The sequence below is a fragment of the Coregonus lavaretus genome (genome assembly GCF_964263955.1).
Source record: "Coregonus lavaretus genome assembly, contig: HAP1_SCAFFOLD_1648, whole genome shotgun sequence".
In the NCBI taxonomy this organism is placed as follows: Eukaryota; Metazoa; Chordata; class Actinopteri; order Salmoniformes; family Salmonidae; genus Coregonus; species Coregonus lavaretus.
In genome coordinates this window covers 1-21172 of record NW_028161616.1, presented here as the reverse complement: position 1 = coordinate 21172, position 21172 = coordinate 1, and the positions used below count along the sequence as shown (strand labels likewise).

General features: G+C 44.4%; 1 protein-coding gene across 1 annotated transcript in view; it reads left to right on the top strand.

The window, feature by feature from the left end:
* LOC311120339 (complement factor I-like) overlaps positions 1 to 19999 on the top strand; it is a 75332-nt gene extending 55333 nt beyond the window's left edge. The window contains exons 8-11 of the mRNA XM_084194960.1: positions 1289 to 1324; positions 19063 to 19196; positions 19291 to 19394; positions 19875 to 19999. Coding sequence (XP_084051086.1) covers positions 1289 to 1324; positions 19063 to 19196; positions 19291 to 19394; positions 19875 to 19983 — 383 coding nt within the window. The 3' untranslated portion in view covers positions 19984 to 19999. The remainder of the gene's footprint in view (positions 1 to 1288; positions 1325 to 19062; positions 19197 to 19290; positions 19395 to 19874) is intronic.
* The last annotated feature ends 1173 nt before the right edge of the window (positions 20000 to 21172 follow it).

Here is a 21172-nt window from a genome sequence, read left to right as displayed (position 1 = left end):
GACACATATATACACATAGTAATCAGGGGGAACCAGAGGACACATATATACACATACTAATCAGGGGGAATGGGAACCAGAGGACACATATATACACATACTAATCAGGGGAAATGGGAACCAGAGGACACATATATACACATACTAATCAGGGGGAAATGGGAACCAGAGGACACATATATACACATACTAACCAGGGGGAATGGGAACCAGAGGACACATATATACACATACTAATCAGGGGGAATGGGGAACCAGAGGACACATATATACACATACTAATCAGGGGGAATGGGAACCAGGGGACACATATATACATATAGTAATCAGGGGGAACCAGAGGACACATATATACACATACTAATCAGGGGGAATGGGAACCAGAGGACACATATATACACATACTAATCAGGGGGAATGGGGAACAGAGGACACATATATACACATACTAATCAGGGGGAAATGGGAACCAGAGGACACATATATACACATACTAACCAGGGGGAATGGGAACCAGAGGACACATATATACACATACTAATCAGGGGGAATGGGAACCAGAGGACACATATATACACATACTAATCAGGGGGAATGGGGAACCGGAGGACACATATATACACATACTAATCAGGGGGAATGGGAACCAGGGGACACATATATACACATAGTAATCAGGGGGAACCAGAGGACACATATATACACATGCTAATCAGGGGGAATGGGAACCAGAGGACACATATATACACATACTAATCAGGGGAAATGGGAACCAGAGGACACATATAGACACATACTAATCAGGGGGAAATGGGAACCAGAGGACACATATATACACATACTAACCAGGGGGAATGGGAACCAGAGGACACATATATACACATACTAATCAGGGGGAATGGGGAACCAGAGGACACATATATACACATAGTAATCAGGGGGAATGGGAACCAGAGGACACATGTATACACATACTAATCAGGGGGAATGGGAACCAGAGGACACATATATACACATAGTAATCAGGGGGAATGGGAACCAGAGGACACATATATACACATACTAATCAGGGGAAATGGGAACCAGAGGACACATATATACACATAGTAATCAGGGGGAATGGGAACCAGAGGGGACATATATACACATACTAATCAGGGGGAACCAGAGGACACATATATACACATACTAATCAGGGGGAACCAGAGGACACATATATACACATACTAATCAGGGGGAATGGGAACCAGGTGTGTGTAATGAGACAAGATGATGTGTTTGTTTTCAGGTTCCAGAGTTCCGGAATTCTTGTCTCCTAAACAAGGTACGTATCGTTTTTAGATTTATATTTTTCATCTTATATTTCGAAATAATAACTTACTCTAATAAATAAAAAATAACAATTTTGAAATAAAAAAACCTGAAAAAAATAAATATTACAAATAAAATAAAAATAACAAAACAAATATTGTAAAGTGGTTGTCCCACTGGCTATCATAAGTTGAATGCACCAATTTGTAAGTGGCTCTGGATAAGAGCGTCTGCTAAATTATGTAAATGTAAAATGAAATTAAGTCCAGCATTTTTCTGTTTTTATCCACCTTGCTCTAGGGTGGTGTCTTTGTTAATGTTGTCGGTGTTTTGTTTTGTAGAATGTTTTCTTCTAGCATTTGGTAATATGTTTTTATGTAGTGTAACCTTCTCTTCTGAGGAACTTGAGTTCGGATTTAATATGTACAGTGCCTTCAGAAAGTATTCAAACCCCTTGACTTTTTCGAAATGTTGTTGTGTTACAAAGTTGGATTAAAATTGATTTAATGGTCATTTTTTGGCAACGATCTACAAAAAATATTCTAATGTCAAAGTGGAAAAACATTATTATTATTCATTTTAAAAAAGAAATAAAAAAATTATATAGTGCATTTGAAAAGTATTCAGACCCCTTGACTTTATCCACATTTTGTTATGTTACAGCCTTATTCTAAAATGGATTAAAACATTTTGTTGTTGTCAATCTACACACAACACCCCATAATGACAAAGCAAAAACAGGTTTTCAGAAATGTTTGCAAATGTATAAAAAAAAAAAAACAGAACAATTACATTTACATAAGTATTCAGACCCTTTCCTCAGTACTTTGTTGAAGCACCTTTGGCAGCGATTACAGACTCGAGTCTTCTTTGGTATGACGCTACAAGCTTGGCACACCTGTATTTGGGGAGTTTCTCCCATTCTTCTCTGCAGATCCTCTCAAGCTCTGTCAGGTTGGATGGGAGGCGTCGCTGTACAGCCATTTTCAGGTCTCTCCAGAGATGTTTGATCGGGTTTAAGTCCGGGCTCTGAATGGGCCACTCAAGGACATTCAGAGACTTGTCCCGAAGCCACTCCTGCGTTGTCTTGGCTGTGTGCTTAGGGTCATCGTCCTGTTGGAATGTGAACCTTCACCCCAGTCTGAGGTCCTGAGCACACTGGAACAGGTTTTCATCAAGGATCTCTCTGTACTTTGCTCCGTTCATCTTTCCCTCGATCCTGACTAGTCTCCCAGTCCCTGCCGCTGAAAAACATCCCCACAGCATGATTCTGCCACCACCATGATTCACCGTAGGGATGGTGCCAGGTTTCCTCCAGACATGAGGCTTGGCATTCAGGCCAAAGAGTTCAATATTGGTTTCATCAAACCAGGGAATCTTGTTTCTCATGGTCTGAGAGTCTTTAGGTGCCTTTTGGCAAACTCCAAGCGGGCTGTCATGTGCCTTTTACTGAGGAGTGGCTTCCGTCTGGCCACTCTACCATAAAGGCCTGATTGGTAGAGTGCTGCAGAGATGGTTGTCCTTCTGGAAGGTTCTCCCATCTCCACATAGTAATCAGGGGGAACCAGAGGACACATATATACACATACTAATCAGGGGGAATGGGAACCAGAGGACACATATATACACATATTAATCAGGGGAAATGGGAACCAGAGGACACATATATACACATACTAATCAGGGGGAAATGGGAACCAGAGGACACATATATACACATACTAACCAGGGGGAATGGGAACCAGAGGACACATATATACACATAGTAATCAGGGGGAATGGGAACCAGAGGACACAAATATACACATACTAATCAGGGGGAATGGGAACCAGAGGACACATATATACACATAGTAATCAGGGGGAATGGGAACCAGAGGACACATATATACACATACTAATCAGGGGGAATGGGAACCAGGGGACACATATATACACATAGTAATCAGGGGGAACCAGAGGACACATATATACACATACTAATCAGGGGGAATGGGAACCAGAGGACACATATATACACATGCTAATCAGGGGGAATGGGAACAGAGGACACATATATACACATACTAATCAGGGGGAAATGGGAACCAGAGGACACATATATACACATACTAACCAGGGGGAATGGGAACCAGAGGACACATATATACACATACTAATCAGGGGGAATGGGAACCAGAGGACACATATATACACATACTAATCAGGGGGAATGGGGAACCGGAGGACACATATATACACATACTAATCAGGGGGAATGGGAACCAGGGGACACATATATACACATAGTAATCAGGGGGAACCAGAGGACACATATATACACATGCTAATCAGGGGGAATGGGAACCAGAGGACACATATATACACATACTAATCAGGGGAAATGGGAACCAGAGGACACATATAGACACATACTAATCAGGGGGAAATGGGAACCAGAGGACACATATATACACATACTAACCAGGGGGAATGGGAACCAGAGGACACATATATACACATACTAATCAGGGGGAATGGGGAACCAGAGGACACATATATACACATAGTAATCAGGGGGAATGGGAACCAGAGGACACATATATACACATACTAATCAGGGGGAATGGGAACCAGAGGACACATATATACACATAGTAATCAGGGGGAATGGGAACCAGAGGACACATATATACACATACTAATCAGGGGAAATGGGAACCAGAGGACACATATATACACATAGTAATCAGGGGGAATGGGAACCAGAGGGGACATATATACACATACTAATCAGGGGGAACCAGAGGACACATATATACACATACTAATCAGGGGGAACCAGAGGACACATATATACACATACTAATCAGGGGGAATGGGAACCAGGTGTGTGTAATGAGACAAGATGATGTGTTTGTTTTCAGGTTCCAGAGTTCCGGAATTCTTGTCTCCTAAACAAGGTACGTATCGTTTTTAGATTTATATTTTTCATCTTATATTTCGAAATAATAACTTACTCTAATAAATAAAAAATAACAATTTTGAAATAAAAAAACCTGAAAAAAATAAATATTACAAATAAAATAAAAATAACAAAACAAATATTGTAAAGTGGTTGTCCCACTGGCTATCATAAGTTGAATGCACCAATTTGTAAGTGGCTCTGGATAAGAGCGTCTGCTAAATTATGTAAATGTAAAATGAAATTAAGTCCAGCATTTTTCTGTTTTTATCCACCTTGCTCTAGGGTGGTGTCTTTGTTAATGTTGTCGGTGTTTTGTTTTGTAGAATGTTTTCTTCTAGCATTTGGTAATATGTTTTTATGTAGTGTAACCTTCTCTTCTGAGGAACTTGAGTTCGGATTTAATATGTACAGTGCCTTCAGAAAGTATTCAAACCCCTTGACTTTTTCGAAATGTTGTTGTGTTACAAAGTTGGATTAAAATTGATTTAATGGTCATTTTTTGGCAACGATCTACAAAAAATATTCTAATGTCAAAGTGGAAAAACATTATTATTATTCATTTTTAAAAAGAAATAAAAAAATTATATAGTGCATTTGAAAAGTATTCAGACCCCTTGACTTTATCCACATTTTGTTATGTTACAGCCTTATTCTAAAATGGATTAAAACATTTTGTTGTTGTCAATCTACACACAACACCCCATAATGACAAAGCAAAAACAGGTTTTCAGAAATGTTTGCAAATGTATAAAAAAAAAAAAACAGAACAATTACATTTACATAAGTATTCAGACCCTTTCCTCAGTACTTTGTTGAAGCACCTTTGGCAGCGATTACAGACTCGAGTCTTCTTTGGTATGACGCTACAAGCTTGGCACACCTGTATTTGGGGAGTTTCTCCCATTCTTCTCTGCAGATCCTCTCAAGCTCTGTCAGGTTGGATGGGAGGCGTCGCTGTACAGCCATTTTCAGGTCTCTCCAGAGATGTTTGATCGGGTTTAAGTCCGGGCTCTGAATGGGCCACTCAAGGACATTCAGAGACTTGTCCCGAAGCCACTCCTGCGTTGTCTTGGCTGTGTGCTTAGGGTCATCGTCCTGTTGGAATGTGAACCTTCACCCCAGTCTGAGGTCCTGAGCACACTGGAACAGGTTTTCATCAAGGATCTCTCTGTACTTTGCTCCGTTCATCTTTCCCTCGATCCTGACTAGTCTCCCAGTCCCTGCCGCTGAAAAACATCCCCACAGCATGATTCTGCCACCACCATGATTCACCGTAGGGATGGTGCCAGGTTTCCTCCAGACATGAGGCTTGGCATTCAGGCCAAAGAGTTCAATATTGGTTTCATCAAACCAGGGAATCTTGTTTCTCATGGTCTGAGAGTCTTTAGGTGCCTTTTGGCAAACTCCAAGCGGGCTGTCATGTGCCTTTTACTGAGGAGTGGCTTCCGTCTGGCCACTCTACCATAAAGGCCTGATTGGTAGAGTGCTGCAGAGATGGTTGTCCTTCTGGAAGGTTCTCCCATCTCCACAGAGGAACTCTGGAGTTCTTGGTCACCTCCCTGACCAAGGCCCTTCACCCACGATTGCTCAGTTTGGCCGGGCGGCCAGCTCTAGGAAGAGTCTTGGTGGTTCCAAACTTCTTCCATTTAAGAATGATGGAGGCCACTGTGTTCTTGGGGACCTTCAATGCTGCAGACATTTTTGGTACCCACCCCCCAGATCTGTGCCTTGACAAAATCCTGTTTCAGAGATCTACAGACAATTCCTTCGACCTCATGGCTTGGGTTTTGCTCTGACATGCACTGTCAACTGTGAGACCTTATATAGACAGGGGTGTGCCTTTCCAAATCATGTCCAATCAATTGAATTTACCACAGGTGAACTTCAATCAAGTTGTAGAAACATCTCAAGGATGATCAATGGAAACAGGATGCACCTGAGCTCAATTTCGAGTCTCATAGCAAAGGATCTGAATACTTATGTAAATAAGGTATTTATGTTTTTTATTTTTCATAATTTTGAAAAAAAGTGTAAAAACCTGTTTTTGCTTTGCTATTATGGGGTATTGTGTTTAGATTGATGAGGAAAACATTTTATTTAATTGATTTTAGAATGAGGCTGTGACGTAACAAAATGTGGAAAAAGGGGAAGCGGTCTGAATCGTCTCAGAATGCACTGTATATCTTGATTAGATTAGTATTCAACCCCCTGAGTCAATACATGTTAGAATCACCTTTGACAGTGATTACAGCTGTGAGTCTTTCTGGGTAAGTGTCTAAGAGTTTTGCATACCTGGATTGTCGCATTGTTTGTAACAGCGATTACTCACCTCGAACTGGACAAATATTTATTTCTTTAATGTGTCCGATGAGAAGGATATACTGTACTATACCTAGACCCACTCCAATTCGCATACCGCCCCAACAGATCCACCGATCTCAATCGCACTACACACTGCCCTTTCCCACCTGGACAAAAGGAACACCTATGTAAGAATGCTGTTCATTGACTGCAGCTCAGCGTTCAACACCATAGTACCCACAAAGCTCATCACTAAGCTAAGGACCCTGGGACTAAACACCTCCCTCTGCAACTGGATCCTGGACTTCCTGATGGGCATCCCCCAGGTGGTAAGGGTAGGTAACAACACATCTGCCACGCTGATCCTCAACACGCGGGCCTCTCAGGGGTGCGTGCTTAGTTCCCCTCCTGTACTCCCTGTTCACCCACGACTGCTTGGCCAGGCACGACTCCAACACCATCATTAATTTAGCTGACGACACAACGGTGGTAGGCCTGATCATGGTAGGCCTGATCACCGACAACGATGAGATAGCCTATAGGGAGGAGGTCAGAGACCTGGCAGAGTGGTTGCAGGACAACAACCTCTCCCTCAACATGAACAAGACAAAGGAGATGATCGTGGACTACAGGAAAAGGAGGGCCGAACACGCCCTCATTCACATCGACGGGGCTGTAGTGGAGTTCCTTGGTGTCCACATCACCAACAAATTATCATGGCCCAAACACACAAAGAAAGTCGTGGGCTACAGTTACACTACGATCTGTGTCGACCGGGAGACCCATGAGGCGGCGCACAATTGGCCCAGCGTTGTCCGGGTTAGGGGAGCGTTTTTGGCCGGCCGGGATGTCCTTGTCCCATCACGCTCTAGCGACTCCTGTGGCAGGCCGGGCGCATTTACGCTGACACAGTCGCCACCTGGACGGTGTTTCCTTCGACACATTGGTGAGGCTGGCTTCCATGATAAGCGAGCAGTGTGTCAAGAAAGCAGTGCAGCTTGGCAGGGTCGTGTTTCGGTGGACGCATGGCTCTCGACCTTTCCCGATTCCGTATGGGAGTTGCAGCGACGTGACAAGACTGTAACTACCAATTGGATATCACGAAATTGGGGAGAAAAAGGCATAAAAAATGTAATAAGAAAGTTGTGAAAAGGGCCTTTTCCCCATATGGAGACTGAAAAGATTTAGCAAGTTATACAGCTGCACCATTGAGAGCATCCTGACCGGTTGCATCACCGCCTGCTTGGCATCTGACCGTAAGGCGCTACAGAGGGTAGTGCGTACGGCCCAGTACATCACTGGGGCCAAGCTTCCTGCCATCCAGGACCTCAATACCAGGCGGTGTCAGAGGAAGGTCCTAAAAATGGTCATAGACTCCAGCCACCCTAGTCATAGACTGTTTTCTCTGCTACCGCACAGCAAGCGGTACCGGAATGCTAAGTCTAAAGACTGCTGAACATTTAATCAAATGACCACCCAGACTATTTAGATTGACACCCTCCCCCCTTTGTTTTTACACAACTGCTACTCACTGTTTATTATCTATCTATAGTCACTTTACCCCTACCTACATGTACAAATTACCTCGACTAACCTGTACCCCCGCACATTGACTCGGTACCGGTACCCCCTGTATATAGCCTCGTTATTGTTATTTTATTGTGTTACTTTAGATTTTAGATTTTCAAGCCGATTTAAGTCAAAACTGTAACTAGGCCACTCAGGAACATTCGGTGTCATCTTGGTAAGCAACGCCAGTGTATATTTGGCCTTGTGTTTTAGGCTAATTGTGACGAGGTGTGACTAAAGGAGGCAGGTGAAGTGGAGGGACGTATATACCCCTGGCGCAGGGACTCGGTGACGTATGTTTCCATAGCCTCCGTTTCAGCCTGTGACAGGGGATTCACATGACTCCTGGGAGGTACAGCGTCTACCCGAAGGTTTATCGCGCAATCCCCCTCCTGATGAGGTGGTAATTTTGTCGCTTGTGTCTTGGAAAATGCGAGCGCCAGATCATGGTATTCGGGGGGAATGCGCACGGTGGGGGTACCGTCTGGACTTTCCACCGTGGTCGCACCAACGGAAACACCTAGACACCTACCCGGACACTCACGCGACCACCCTGTAAGAACCTTCTGCGGCCATGAGAAATTGGGGTTGTGAAGGGCTAACCATGGGATACCCAAGACTACAGGGTAAGCAGGAGACTCAATAATCATAAAGGTGATCTGCTCAACATGCGTCTCCTGCGTAATCATGGTGACTGGTACAGTAACCTCCTTAACCAACCAAGACCCTAATGGTCAACTATCAAGTGCTCTGATGGGGAGTGGAATGGATAGGGAAACCAATGAAATGCCTTGATGGCGTGCAAATGCCCTGTCCATAAAGTTCCCAGCTGCGCCTGAATCGACTAGCGCCCTACACTAGGAAACTACCAGGTGATCGGGAAAGGAGATAGATAGGGACAGTGCGCCGCAAAGGGCTCTGAACAAGTTTGGGTGTTCGTTACCTGGGGTGATGCGTGAGTACCCTGCCTACCGCCTCCAGACCCAAAAGAACGTTGACTGCGACGTGAGGTGGATTGTCCCTTCGTGCCACCAGAGTGGCACTGTCGCTGACCTCCTGCGCTCTCTCGACCGGTGGCTCCCCCCAGCTCCATCTGCTCGGGGTCAAAGTCGTCCGGAGTGGGAACAGGCAGACCCCTACCAGGACGTCCTCTGGCTGCTAGCAGATTGTCCAGCCAGATGGCCATGTCCACCAGTTGGAAGAACGATAGCATGGCATCACGGCAGGCTAGCTCCCGTCGGACGTCCTCCCTTAGGTGGCACCGGAAATGGTCGATCAGGGCCCGCTCGTTCCACCCGGACCCCGCTGCCAGTGTCCGGAACTCCAGCGCTTTGTCCTGTGCGGTCCTCGTCCCCTGCCTCAGATGGACCAGTCGTTCGCCCGCCTCTCGACCCTCAGGCGGGTGATCAAAAACGGCCCGAAAGAGGCGAGCAAACTTGCCGTAGTCCTCCAACGTGGTGTGGAACGAGAGAGGTGCCGTGTTGGAGGACTACGGGGAGTTTGCTCGCCTCTTTCGGGCCGTTTTTTTTTGTTGCCGTGATGCCACTCCAGGGCTCTCCCACAAAGGCAGGAAATGAGGACGGATACCTTCTCCCGCTCCAGTGGTGCCGGCCTGATGCTGGAGAAATACAGCTAGAGTTGGAGCATAAATCCCTTACATCGCGCTGCCGCCCCATCAAACTCCAGTGGCCCGGGATATCTGGATCCCACAAGGGACTGGGGTGAAGGTGGCTGGACCCGGTTGGCCAGCTGGTCTCGATAGATCAGGTCCTCTCCTCTCCAGGCGTTCTACTACCTGAAGAACCCGATCCATCGCTTCCCCCAAGCTGGCCAGCATCGAGGAAAGCTCCTGGACCCTTGCCACAACTCCAGGCATGCGGTCTTCTCCTGCTGACTCCATATCAGATCAGATGAGTGATTCTGTGGCGAGGTGTGAATGAAGGAGTCAGGCGCAGGAGGTAAAACACCGAAGTCCAGAGTTTATTCCGTTTACATAAATCAAACACTCCCAGCGTAAACACGAAACTATAACAAGGGAAACATTCCACCTTGGCAAGTACATATAGAAGAGTAGCTCAACCGAGCTCCTCACTCTCACAATAAACAATCACTCACAAAGACAAGGGGAACAGAGGTAACACTTATACACACACTAATTAGGGGAAAGAGCACCAGGTGTGTGTGATTGACAAGACATGACAAGTGGAGTGATGAGAATGGGATCGGCAGTAGCTAGTACTCCGGTGACGACGAACGCCGAAGCCTGCCCGAACCAGGAGGCGGGGCAGCCTCGGCGGAAGTCGTGACACTAATGTCCTGCTGAAAGGTGAATTTGTCTCTCAGCCACCACCATGCTTGAAAATAGAGTAGTACTCAGTGATGTTTTGTGTTGGATTTGCCCCAAACATAATGCTTTATATTCAGGACATAGAGTTAATTTCTTTGCCACATTTTTTTGCAGTTTTATTTTAGTGCCCTGTTATTTTTATTCTGTACAGGCTTTCTTCTTTTCATTCTGTCATTTAGGTTAGTATTGTGGAGTAACTACAATGATGTTGATCCATCCTCAGTTGTCTCCTATCACAGCCAATAATCTCTGTAACTGTTTTAAAGTCACCATTGGCCTCATGGTGAAATCCCTGAGTGGTTTCCTTCCTCTCCGGCAACTGAGTTAGGAAGGATGCCTGTATCTTTGTAGTGGCTGGGTGTATTGATACACCATCCAAAGTGTAATTAATCACTTCACCATGCTCAAAGGGATATTCAATGTCTGCTTTTTTATTTTGACCCATCTACCAATAGGTGCCCTTCTTTGCAAGGCATTGGAAAACCTCCCTGGTCTTTGTGGTTGAATCTGTGTTTGGAATTCACTGCTCGACTGAGGGACCTTACAGATAATTGTATGTGTGGGGTACAGAGATGAGGTAGTCATTCAGAAATCATGTTAAACAGGGGTTGAATACTTATTGACTCAAGGCATTTCAGATTTTCATTTTTTATTTATTTCAACAAAATTCTAAAAACATAATTCCACTTTGAAATTATGGGGTATTGTGTGTAGGCCAGTGACACAACATCTCTGTTTAATCCATTTTAAATTCATGCTGTAACACAACAAAATGTGGAAAAAGTCACTTTCTGAAGGCACTGTATGTGTGTTACAGTCTGTAAGTAGGCAGAAGTATCAGAACTCAGGATAAGACCCAGATGCAGACAGTTCGAATCACAGATGTTTATTAACAAAACAGGGGGCAGGCAGACGACAGGTCAAGGGCAGGCAGAGGTCAGTAATCCAGGGCAGGGTCAGACAGGTACAGAACAGCAGGCAGGCTCAGGGGCAGGCAGAACCGGAAAAACAGGATCTAGAGAGAAACAGGAGTAAAAACACGCTTGACGAGACAAGACGAACTGGCAACAGACAAACAGAAAACACTGGTATAAATACACAGGGGATAACGGGGAAGATGGGCGACACCTAGAGGGGTTGGAGACAAGCACAAAGACAGGTGAAACAGATCAGGGTGTGACACAGAAGTATGTGAGTATTATATGTGTAGTATGTGTGTAGTGTATATATATATATATAAATATTTATTCATAAATAAACTGGTGCAGTACCTCCACCTAATAAGTAATACACTGCTCAAAAAACTAAAGGGAACACTTAAACAACACAATGTAACTCCAAGTCAATCACACTTCTGTGAAATCAAACTGTCCACTTAGGAAGCAACACTGATTGACAATACATTTCACATGCTGTTGTGCAAATGGGATAGACAGCAGGTGGAAATTATAGGCAATTAGCAAGACACCCCCAATAAAGGACTGGTTTTGCAGGTGGTGACCACAGACCACTTCTCAGTTCCTATGCTTCCTGGCTGATGTTTTGGTCACTTTTGAATGCTGGCGGTGCTTTCACTCTAGTGGTAGCATGAGACGGAGTCTACAACCCACACAAGTGGTTCAGGTAGTGCAGCTCATCCAGGATGGCACATCAATGCGAGCTGTGGCAAGAAGGTTTGCTGTGTCTGTCAGCGTTGTGTCCAGAGCATGGAGGCGCTACCAGGAGACAGGCCAGTACATCAGGAGACGTGGAGGAGGTTGTAGGAGTGCAACAACCCAGCAGCAGGACTGCTACCTCCGCCTTTGTGCAAGGAGGAGCAGGAGGAGCACTGTCAGAGCCCTGCAAAATGACCTCCAGCAGGCCACAAATGTGCATGTGTCTGCTCAAACGGTCAGAAACAGACTCCATGAGGGTAGTATGAGGGCCCGACGTCCACAGGTGGGGGTTGTGCTTACAGCCCAACACCGTGCAGGACGTTTGGCATTTGCCAGAGAACACCAAGATTGGCAAATTCGCCACTGGCGCACTGTGCTCTTCACAGATGAAAGCAGGTTCACACTGAGCACATGTGACAGACGTGACAGAGTCTGGAGACGCCGTGGAGAACGTTCTGCTGCCTGCAACATCCTCCAGCATGACCGGTTTGGCGGTGGGTCAGTCATGGTGTGGGGTGGCATGTCTTTGGGGGGCCGTACAGCCCTCCATGTGCTCGCCAGAGTTAGCCTGACTGCCATTAGGTACCGAGATGAGATCCTCAGACCCCTTGTGAGACCATATGCTGGTGAGGTTGGCCCTGGGTTCCTCCTAATGCAAGACAATGCTAGACCTCATGTGGCTGGAGTGTGTCAGCAGTTCCTGCAAGAGGAAGGCATTGATGCTATGGACTGGCACGCCCGTTCCCCAGACCTGAATCCAATTGAGCACATCTGGGACATCATGTCTCGCTCCATCCACCAACGCCACGTTGCACCACAGACTGTCCAGGAGTTGGCGGATGCTTTAGTCCAGGTCTGGGAGGAGATCCCTCAGGAGACCATCCGCCACCTCATCAGGAGCATGCCCAGGCGTTGTAGGAAGGTCATACAGGCAAGTGGAGGCCACACACACTACTGAGCCTCATTTTGACTTGTTTTAAGGACATTACATCAAAGTTGGATCAGCCTGTAGTGTGGCTTTCCACTTTAATTTTGAGGGTGACTCCAAATCCAGACCTCCATGGGTTGATACATTTGATTTCCATTGATAATTTTTGTGTGATTTTGTTGCCAGCACATTCAACTATGTAAAGAAAAAAGTATTTAATAAGATTATTTCATTCATTCAGATCTAGGATGTGTTATTTTAGTGTTCCCTTAATTTTTTTTGAGCAGTGTATATCCCTAAAAAATATATGGTTTAGCTTCTAGGAAATATAATTGAACTATACTGTATAGCGAACTACACCCTTAAAGGTCAACTGCCTTTTTGAACCAACTATTAAAGGTCAACTGCCCCTTAGAACCAACTATTAAAGGTCAACTGCCTTTTTGAACCAACTATTAAAGGTCAACTGCCACTTAGAACCAACTATTAAAGGTCAACTGCCACTTAGAACCAACTATTAAAGGTCAACTGCCCCTTAGAACCAACTATTAAAGGTCAACTGCCCCTTAGAACCAACTATTAAAGGTCAAATGCCACTTAGAACCAACAATTAAAGGTCAAATGCCACTTAGAACCAACTATTAAAGGTCAACTGCCCCTTAGAACCAACTATTAAAGGTCAAATGCCACTTAGAACCAACTATTAAAGGTCAACTGCCCCTTAGAACCAACTATTAAAGGTCAACTGCCCCTTAGAACCAACTATTTAAGGTCAAATGCCACTTAGAACCAACAATTAAAGGTCAACTGCCACTTAGAACCAACTATTAAAGGTCAACTGCCCCTTAGAACCAACTATTAAAGGTCAACTGCCACTTAGAACCAACTATTAAAGGTCAACTGCCACTTAGAACCAACTATTAAAGGTCAACTGCCACTTAGAACCAACTATTAAAGGTCAACTGCCACTTAGAACCAACTATTAAAGGTCAACTGCCCCTTAGAACCAACTATTAAAGGTCAACTGCCACTTAGAACCAACTATTAAAGGTCAACTGCCACTTAGAACCAACTATTAAAGGTCAACTGCCACTTAGAACCAACTATTAAAGGTCAACTGCCCCTTAGAACCAACTATTAAAGGTCAACTGCCACTTAGAACCAACTATTAAAGGTCAACTGCCACTTAGAACCAACTATTAAAGGTCAACTGCCCCTTAGAACCAACTATTAAAGGTCAACTGCCCCTTAGAACCAACTATTAAAGGTCAACTGCCACTTAGAACCAACTATTAAAGGTCAACTGCCACTTAGAACCAACTCCTCTGGTTTTAAACGGCCTACGTGGCATCGATATAAGTCAGAAAGATTTATTCCAGTGTCTAAATGGGCTACAGATCATTTTGGTAATGAAGTCAGTCTTGTCCAAAACAGAGTTTTGTAAGTGAGTTTGTCACGACTTACTGTGGGGTTGGGTTACATGCCCACTTCTGCCAGTGAGGGGATTCTATTAGGCTGGCCAAGGCTCCCGGGTAGCCGTAGTTTTCACCTCCCAGGTAGCCGTAGTTTGCACCTCCCGGGTAGCCGTAGTTTGCACCTCCCAGGTAGCCGTAGTTTGCACCTCCCGGGTAGCCGTAGTTTGCACCTCCCAGGTAGCCGTAGTTTGCACCTCCCGGGTAGCCGTAGTTTGCACCTCCCGGGTAGCCGTAGTTTGCCCCTCCCGGGTAGCCGTAGTTTGCACCTCCCGGGTAGCCGTAGTTTGCACCTCCCGGGTAGCCGTAGTTTGCACCTCCCGGGTAGCCGTAGTTTGCACCGGGTGAAAAGTGATTGCATTCGTTTTGGAACCGGGCTGCCTCCCGTTCTGGCCGATGGCGAAGTCGGCTTAAAACAAAAGTGAAGTAGGTGGAGTAATTAGTAGGATTCTGTGTTTTCACATGCAAAGTGATTGCTTTTGATAAAATCTGCCTTCCTAATTAAAACTATTTTGAAAATTCTAACATATATATTGGTGGAAAAGAGATGTTGTATGTTTCTGAACGATGGATCATGTTGCCTGGTTGATAACATAACCAAGAGGTGCTGTTTGATTTGAGCAGAGCGCTCCTCCAACACCGGCTCCGCCCTCATAGACCAGTTCAACCCGGGCCAGCTTAATTGAACTCTGACATTGATGCACAATTGCCCAGAGACAACACGTTGTGGTCTGCATATGGGTGCAACACACACATTTCGCTCTGCAAGAAATGAGTGAAAATGGACTTCCATAAAGTGCAAACTTTCCAATGCATTTCAACAATATAACCAGGAATGGATTACATCCGACAAGGTGACTTCTGCTGCCTGCTAACCGTCAAACCACTGGCGTTGGTGAGTATGTTAGCTAGGTAGATACCTTTTATTTATTTATTTATTTTTATTTATTTTTTATTTCACCTTTATTTAACCAGGTAAGCCAGTTGAGAACAGGTTCTCATTTACAACTGCGACCTGGCCAAGATAAAGCAAAGTAGTGCAATAAAAACAACAGAGTTACATATGGGGTAAAAAAAAAACATAAAGTCAGAAATACAACAGAAAATATATATACAGTGTGTGCAAATGTAGCAAGTTATGGAGGTAAGGCAATAAATAGGCTATAGTGCAGAATAATTACAATAGTATTAACACTGGAATGCTAGATGTGCAAGAGATTATGTGCAAATAGAGATACTGGGGTGCAAAAGAGCAAAATAAATAACAATATAGGGATGAGGTAGTTGGGTGGGCTAATTTCGGATGGGCTGTGTACAGGTGCAGTGATCGGTAAGGTGCTCTGACAACTGATGCTTAAAGTTATTGAGGGAGATAAGAGTCTCCAGCTTCAGAGATTTTTGCAATTCGTTCCAGTCATTGGCAGCAGAGAACTGGAAGGAATGGCGGCCAAAGGAGGTGTTGGCTTTGGGGATGACCAGTGAGATATACCTGCTGGAGCGCAGACTACGGGTGGGTGCTGCTATGGTGACCAATGAGCTAAGATAAGGCGGGGATTTGCCTAGCAGTGATTTATAGATGGCCTGGAGCCAGTGGGTTTGACGACGAACATGTAGTGAGGACCAGCCAACAAGAGCGTACAGGTCACAGTGGTGGGTAGTGTATGGGGCTTTGGAGACAAAACGGATGGCACTGTGATAGACTACATCCAATTTGCTGAGTAGAGTGTTGGAGGCTATTTTGTAAATTACATCGCCGAAGTCAAGGATCGGTAGGATAGTCAGTTTTACGAGGGCATGTTTGGCAGCATGAGTGAAGGAGGCTTTATTGCGAAATAGGAAGCCGATTCTAGATTTAACTTTGGATTGGAGATTCTTTATGTGAGTCTGGAAGTTGAGTTTACAGTCTAACCAGACACCTAGGTATTTGTAGTTGTCCACATACTCTAGGTCAGACCCGTCGAGAGTGGTGATTCTAGTCGGGTGGGCGGGTGCCAGCAGCGTTCGATTGAAAAGCATGCATTTAGTTTTACTAGTGTTTAAGAGCAGTTGGAGGCTACTGAAGGATTTGAAGCTCGTTTGGAGGTTTGTTAACACAGTGTCCAATGAAGGGCCAGATGTATACAAAATACCTGGTATAAGCTAGTAGCTATCTCTGGTTATACAACATTATTTGATAACGCTAGCGAGCCAGGCTAGCTATGATACCACAGATTAAAGGGGAACAATACTGTAGCTAGCTAAATACATCAAGTTAACGCGTAATGTAGCATGTCAGGTGTCTCCCGAGTTGCGCAGCGTTCCATGGCACTGCATCGCAGTGCTTGAGGCGTCACTACAGACCCGGGTTCGATCCCAGGCTGTGTCACAGCCGGCTGTGATCGGGAGACCCATGAGGCATCACTACAGACCCGGGTTCGATCCCAGGCTGTGTCACAGCCGGCTGTGATCGGGAGACCCATGAGGCGGCGCACAATTGGCCCAGCGTCGTCCGGGTTAGGGGAGGGTTTGGCCGGACGGGATGTCCTCGTACCTTCGCACTCTAGTGACTCCTTGTGGCGGGCCGGGCGCCTGCAAGCTGACCTTGGATCCTCCGACACATTGGTGCGGCTGGCTTCTGGGTTAAGCGAGCAGTGTGTCAATAAGCAGTGCAGCGATGGGACAAGACTGTAACTACCAATTGGATATCACGAAATTGGGGAGGAAATGGGGTAAAACATTTTTTTTATAAATATACAGTGGGGAGAACAAGTATTTGATACACTGCCGATTTTGCAGGTTTTCCTACTTACAAAGCATGTAGAGGTCTGTAATTTTTATCATAGGTACACTTCAACTGTGAGAGACGGAATCTACAACAAAAATCCAGAAAATCACATTGTATGATTTTTAAGTAATTAATTTGTATTTTATTGCATTGGGAATGTATGTACAGAATAAATGGAAGTTGTAAAATACAATTATTGTTATAATATGCCTTATGACCAAAACTCACCAAAGGTGAGGGTTCAAGGTGCGTGTGATATTTTGTAGAATGCAGTTCTAGTTTTATTCATATTATATTACTGGTTCCTAATCATATTTAAGACCAAATGTCATTTGTTTTTGGTGCAGATATGTGTTAAATATACTATCCAGATAAATTGTCTGATCACAGAACATTCCATAGAATTCTAGAAAAATACCACCGGTCACTAAAACTTATTTAACTTATTCACAGTAAAATGTTTTACTATTCTGATTTTTGATTTTCAAGCCTAACAGAATAAGGAAGAATTAAATATGCTCTAAGTGTTTCTCCATCTTCATTAGAAAGTTGGATAAATGGCAGTTGTTTGGGGAAAAAGCTTTAATTTGCGTATAAGTGTCACGCTCGTCTACCAATGAGGAGGACCAAGGCGCAGCGTTGCAGGCAAACATACTCATTTATTTAGCGAAAACGTGATCAAAACAACAAAAGACGGAAACGTGACAGTACACGGTAACACACAACCAACTCGAAACAAAATCCCACAAACACGAAAGAAAAGCCAACTGTTTAAATATGGCTCCCAATCAGAGACAACCAGCTGACAGCTGACACTCGTTGCCTCTGATTGGGAGTCACTCAGGCCAACATAGAAATAATCAAACTAGACCCACAACCTACAACACAAAACATAGAAACTAACACCCTGGCCTAACATAAGAGAGTCCCCCGAGCCAGGGCGTGACAATAAGATACACATTTTCACAAGTGTTTGTTCTTTGGCTGATTACCATTTGATTGATGTGGTGCTATTGTATGTCATATCATTTGAAAGATCTGTTTCTCAGCTTTCAAAATGTGTATATATCGTTTTCATATGTGGTTTAAAGCAAATGTAGCTCATTAATGCAGAGTTCATGGTCTTTCAGCCAGTTTTGGGAATTAATTGATAAAGAATAAGCAGAAACGACACGTTAAACCATTTTCAATCAATTCAGTTTTTATTTTAAAAAGCTCAAGCTTGACTCATATTATGAACCAACAATTATTAACTACACCTTTCAATTCCCAATATAGACATTTCGTTTCTATTTAGTTTCTATACCTGGTACCAGGATTCAATACTAGGACGCTAGTGCTCATATATATTTAAAATGGGGGTCCCTTTAAGCAAATAAAACAAAACAAAATAACCTAGTGTAAACTCACCTTCCTCCTGAATCCAATACTACTCATGACAGTGGAGAGGCAGAAAGATGCAGCCTGTTGATGGCAGTTGATCCTCTCAGTCCGAGCAAAGTACATACGACCAAATCCCTCGCTGTCCTCACGGTGGTCGGGGTTCCTAACTGTCGATCACTTCAAATTGACGATTTAGCAAGTGTTGCCAGCTCAGAGTTCGCGGTTCCCCCCTCCCTTCACTCTCTCACACGTCGCACCGTCTTCAAAGTATGTCCCACATGCAACAGTCACCAATTCAGTGCTAGAAAAAAATCTGAAAGTAACCAGGGAGTTACAGTAATATTCTACTATTCATGTAGTATTTTTTTGTCATGTTGTGTTGTAGAGGTGAAAGCAGCCAGAGATTTTCAAGAAGTGAAGATACATTGTGGCATCCCCAACACTACAGTCATAGAGGAGAGCAGAGAGAGAAGCAGGGGAAGGCAGAAACGAGTGGTGGGAGGAGTGCCGGCCCAACCAGTGAGTCACACACACACTCTTCAAACACACATTCACTCCGGATGTTTGAGCCCATTTCACCTCTAGCCCCTGACCGATAATCTCTGACCCGTAGACTCAGATCCAATGGCAGGTGGCGATACAGGAGCGGGGTAAAATCGACTGTGGGGGTACATACATCGGGGGATGTTGGGTCCTGACCGCCGCTCACTGTGTCAGGTAGGTACTGTACTGTACAGATAGGGGTGGGGGGGTGGTCATGCATGTGTATGTGTTTTGGGGCAGGGTTGATCTCTCTCTCTCCACTCTCTCTCTCTCTGTCTCTCTCTGTCTCTCTCTGTCTCTCTCTCTCTCTCTCTCTCTCTCTCTCTCCGTCTCTCTCTCTCTCTCTCTCTCTGTCTCTCTCTCTCTCTCTCTGTCTCTCTCTCTATCTCTCTCTCCTCTATCTTTCTCTCTCCTCTCTATCGCTCTATCTCTCTCCTCTCTCTCTCTCTCGCTCTCTTTCAATCTCTCTCTTTCCATCTCTCTCTCTCTCTCTCTCTCTGTCTCTCTCTCTCTCTCTCTCTCTCTCTCTCTCTCTCTCCCTCCTCTATCTCTCTCTCTTTCTCTCTCCTCTCTATCTCTCTATCTCTCTCCTCTCTCTCTCTCTCTCTCTCGCTCTCTTTCCATCTCTCTCTCTCTCTATCTCTCTCTATCTAGGCCCAAACCAGAGGCGTACCACATCAAGTTCAGTCTCTGGAAGAAGAGATCATATCAGGGAACAACAGATATCGTTCCTGTCAAGAACGTCATCATACACCACAAGTAATTGATTTATTCAATTTATATAGTGATTTTCTAGATGATCAGTGTTTTTTTGTTAAACTGCTAATCCCCTTAAAGATGAGATCTGCATAAGGTGAATATTTATTTATTTATTTCACCTTTATTTAACCAGGTAAGCCAGTTGAGAACTCATTTACAACTGCGACCTGGCCAAGATAAAGCAAAGCAGTGCGATTAAAAACAACAACACAGAGTTACATATGGAATAAACAAAACATACAGTCAAAAATATAACAGAAAATATATATACAGTGTGTGCAAATGTAGCAAGTTATGGAGGTAAGGCAATAAATAGGCCATAGTGCAAAATAATTACAATTAGTATTAACACTGGAATGATAGATGTGCAAGAGATGATGTGCAAATAGAGATACTGGGGTGCAAAAGAGCAAAATAAATAACAATATGGGGATGAGGTAGTTGGGCGGGCTAATTTCAGATGGGCTGTGTACAGGTGCAGTGATCGGTAAGGTGCTCTGACAACTGATGCTTAAAGTTAGTGAGGGAGATAAGTGTCTCCAGCTTCAGAGATTTTTGCAATTCGTTCCAGTCATTGGCAGCAGAGAACTCCCCTTCCTCTGCGGAAGCATAGTTCCCGCTCAGCCCAGTCAAAACTGTTCGCTGCTCTGGCACCCCAATGGTGGAACAAGCTCCCTCACGACGCCAGGACAGCGGAGTCACTCACCACCTTCCGGAGACATTTGAAACCCCACCTCTTTAAGGAATACCTGGGATAGGATAAAGTAATCCCCCCCCCAAAAAAAAAAAAAAGAAAAAAAAAAATATTGTAATGTGGTTATCCCACTGGCTATAGGGTGAATGCACCAATTTGTAAGTCGCTTTGGATAAGAGCGTCTGCTAAATGACGTAAATGTTATGTAAATGTAGAACTGGAAGGAATGGCGGCCAAAGGAGGTGTTGGCTTTGGGAATGACCAGTGAGATATACAGTGGGGAGAACAAGTATTTGATACACTGCCGATTTTGCAGGTTTTCCTACTTACAAAGCATGTAGAGGTCTGTCATTTTTATCATAGGTACACTTCAACTGTGAGAGACAGAATCTAAAACAAAAATCCAGAAAATCACATTGTATGATTTTTAAGTAATTCATTTGCATTTTATTGCATGACATAAGTATTTGATCACCTACCAACCAGTAAGAATTCCGGC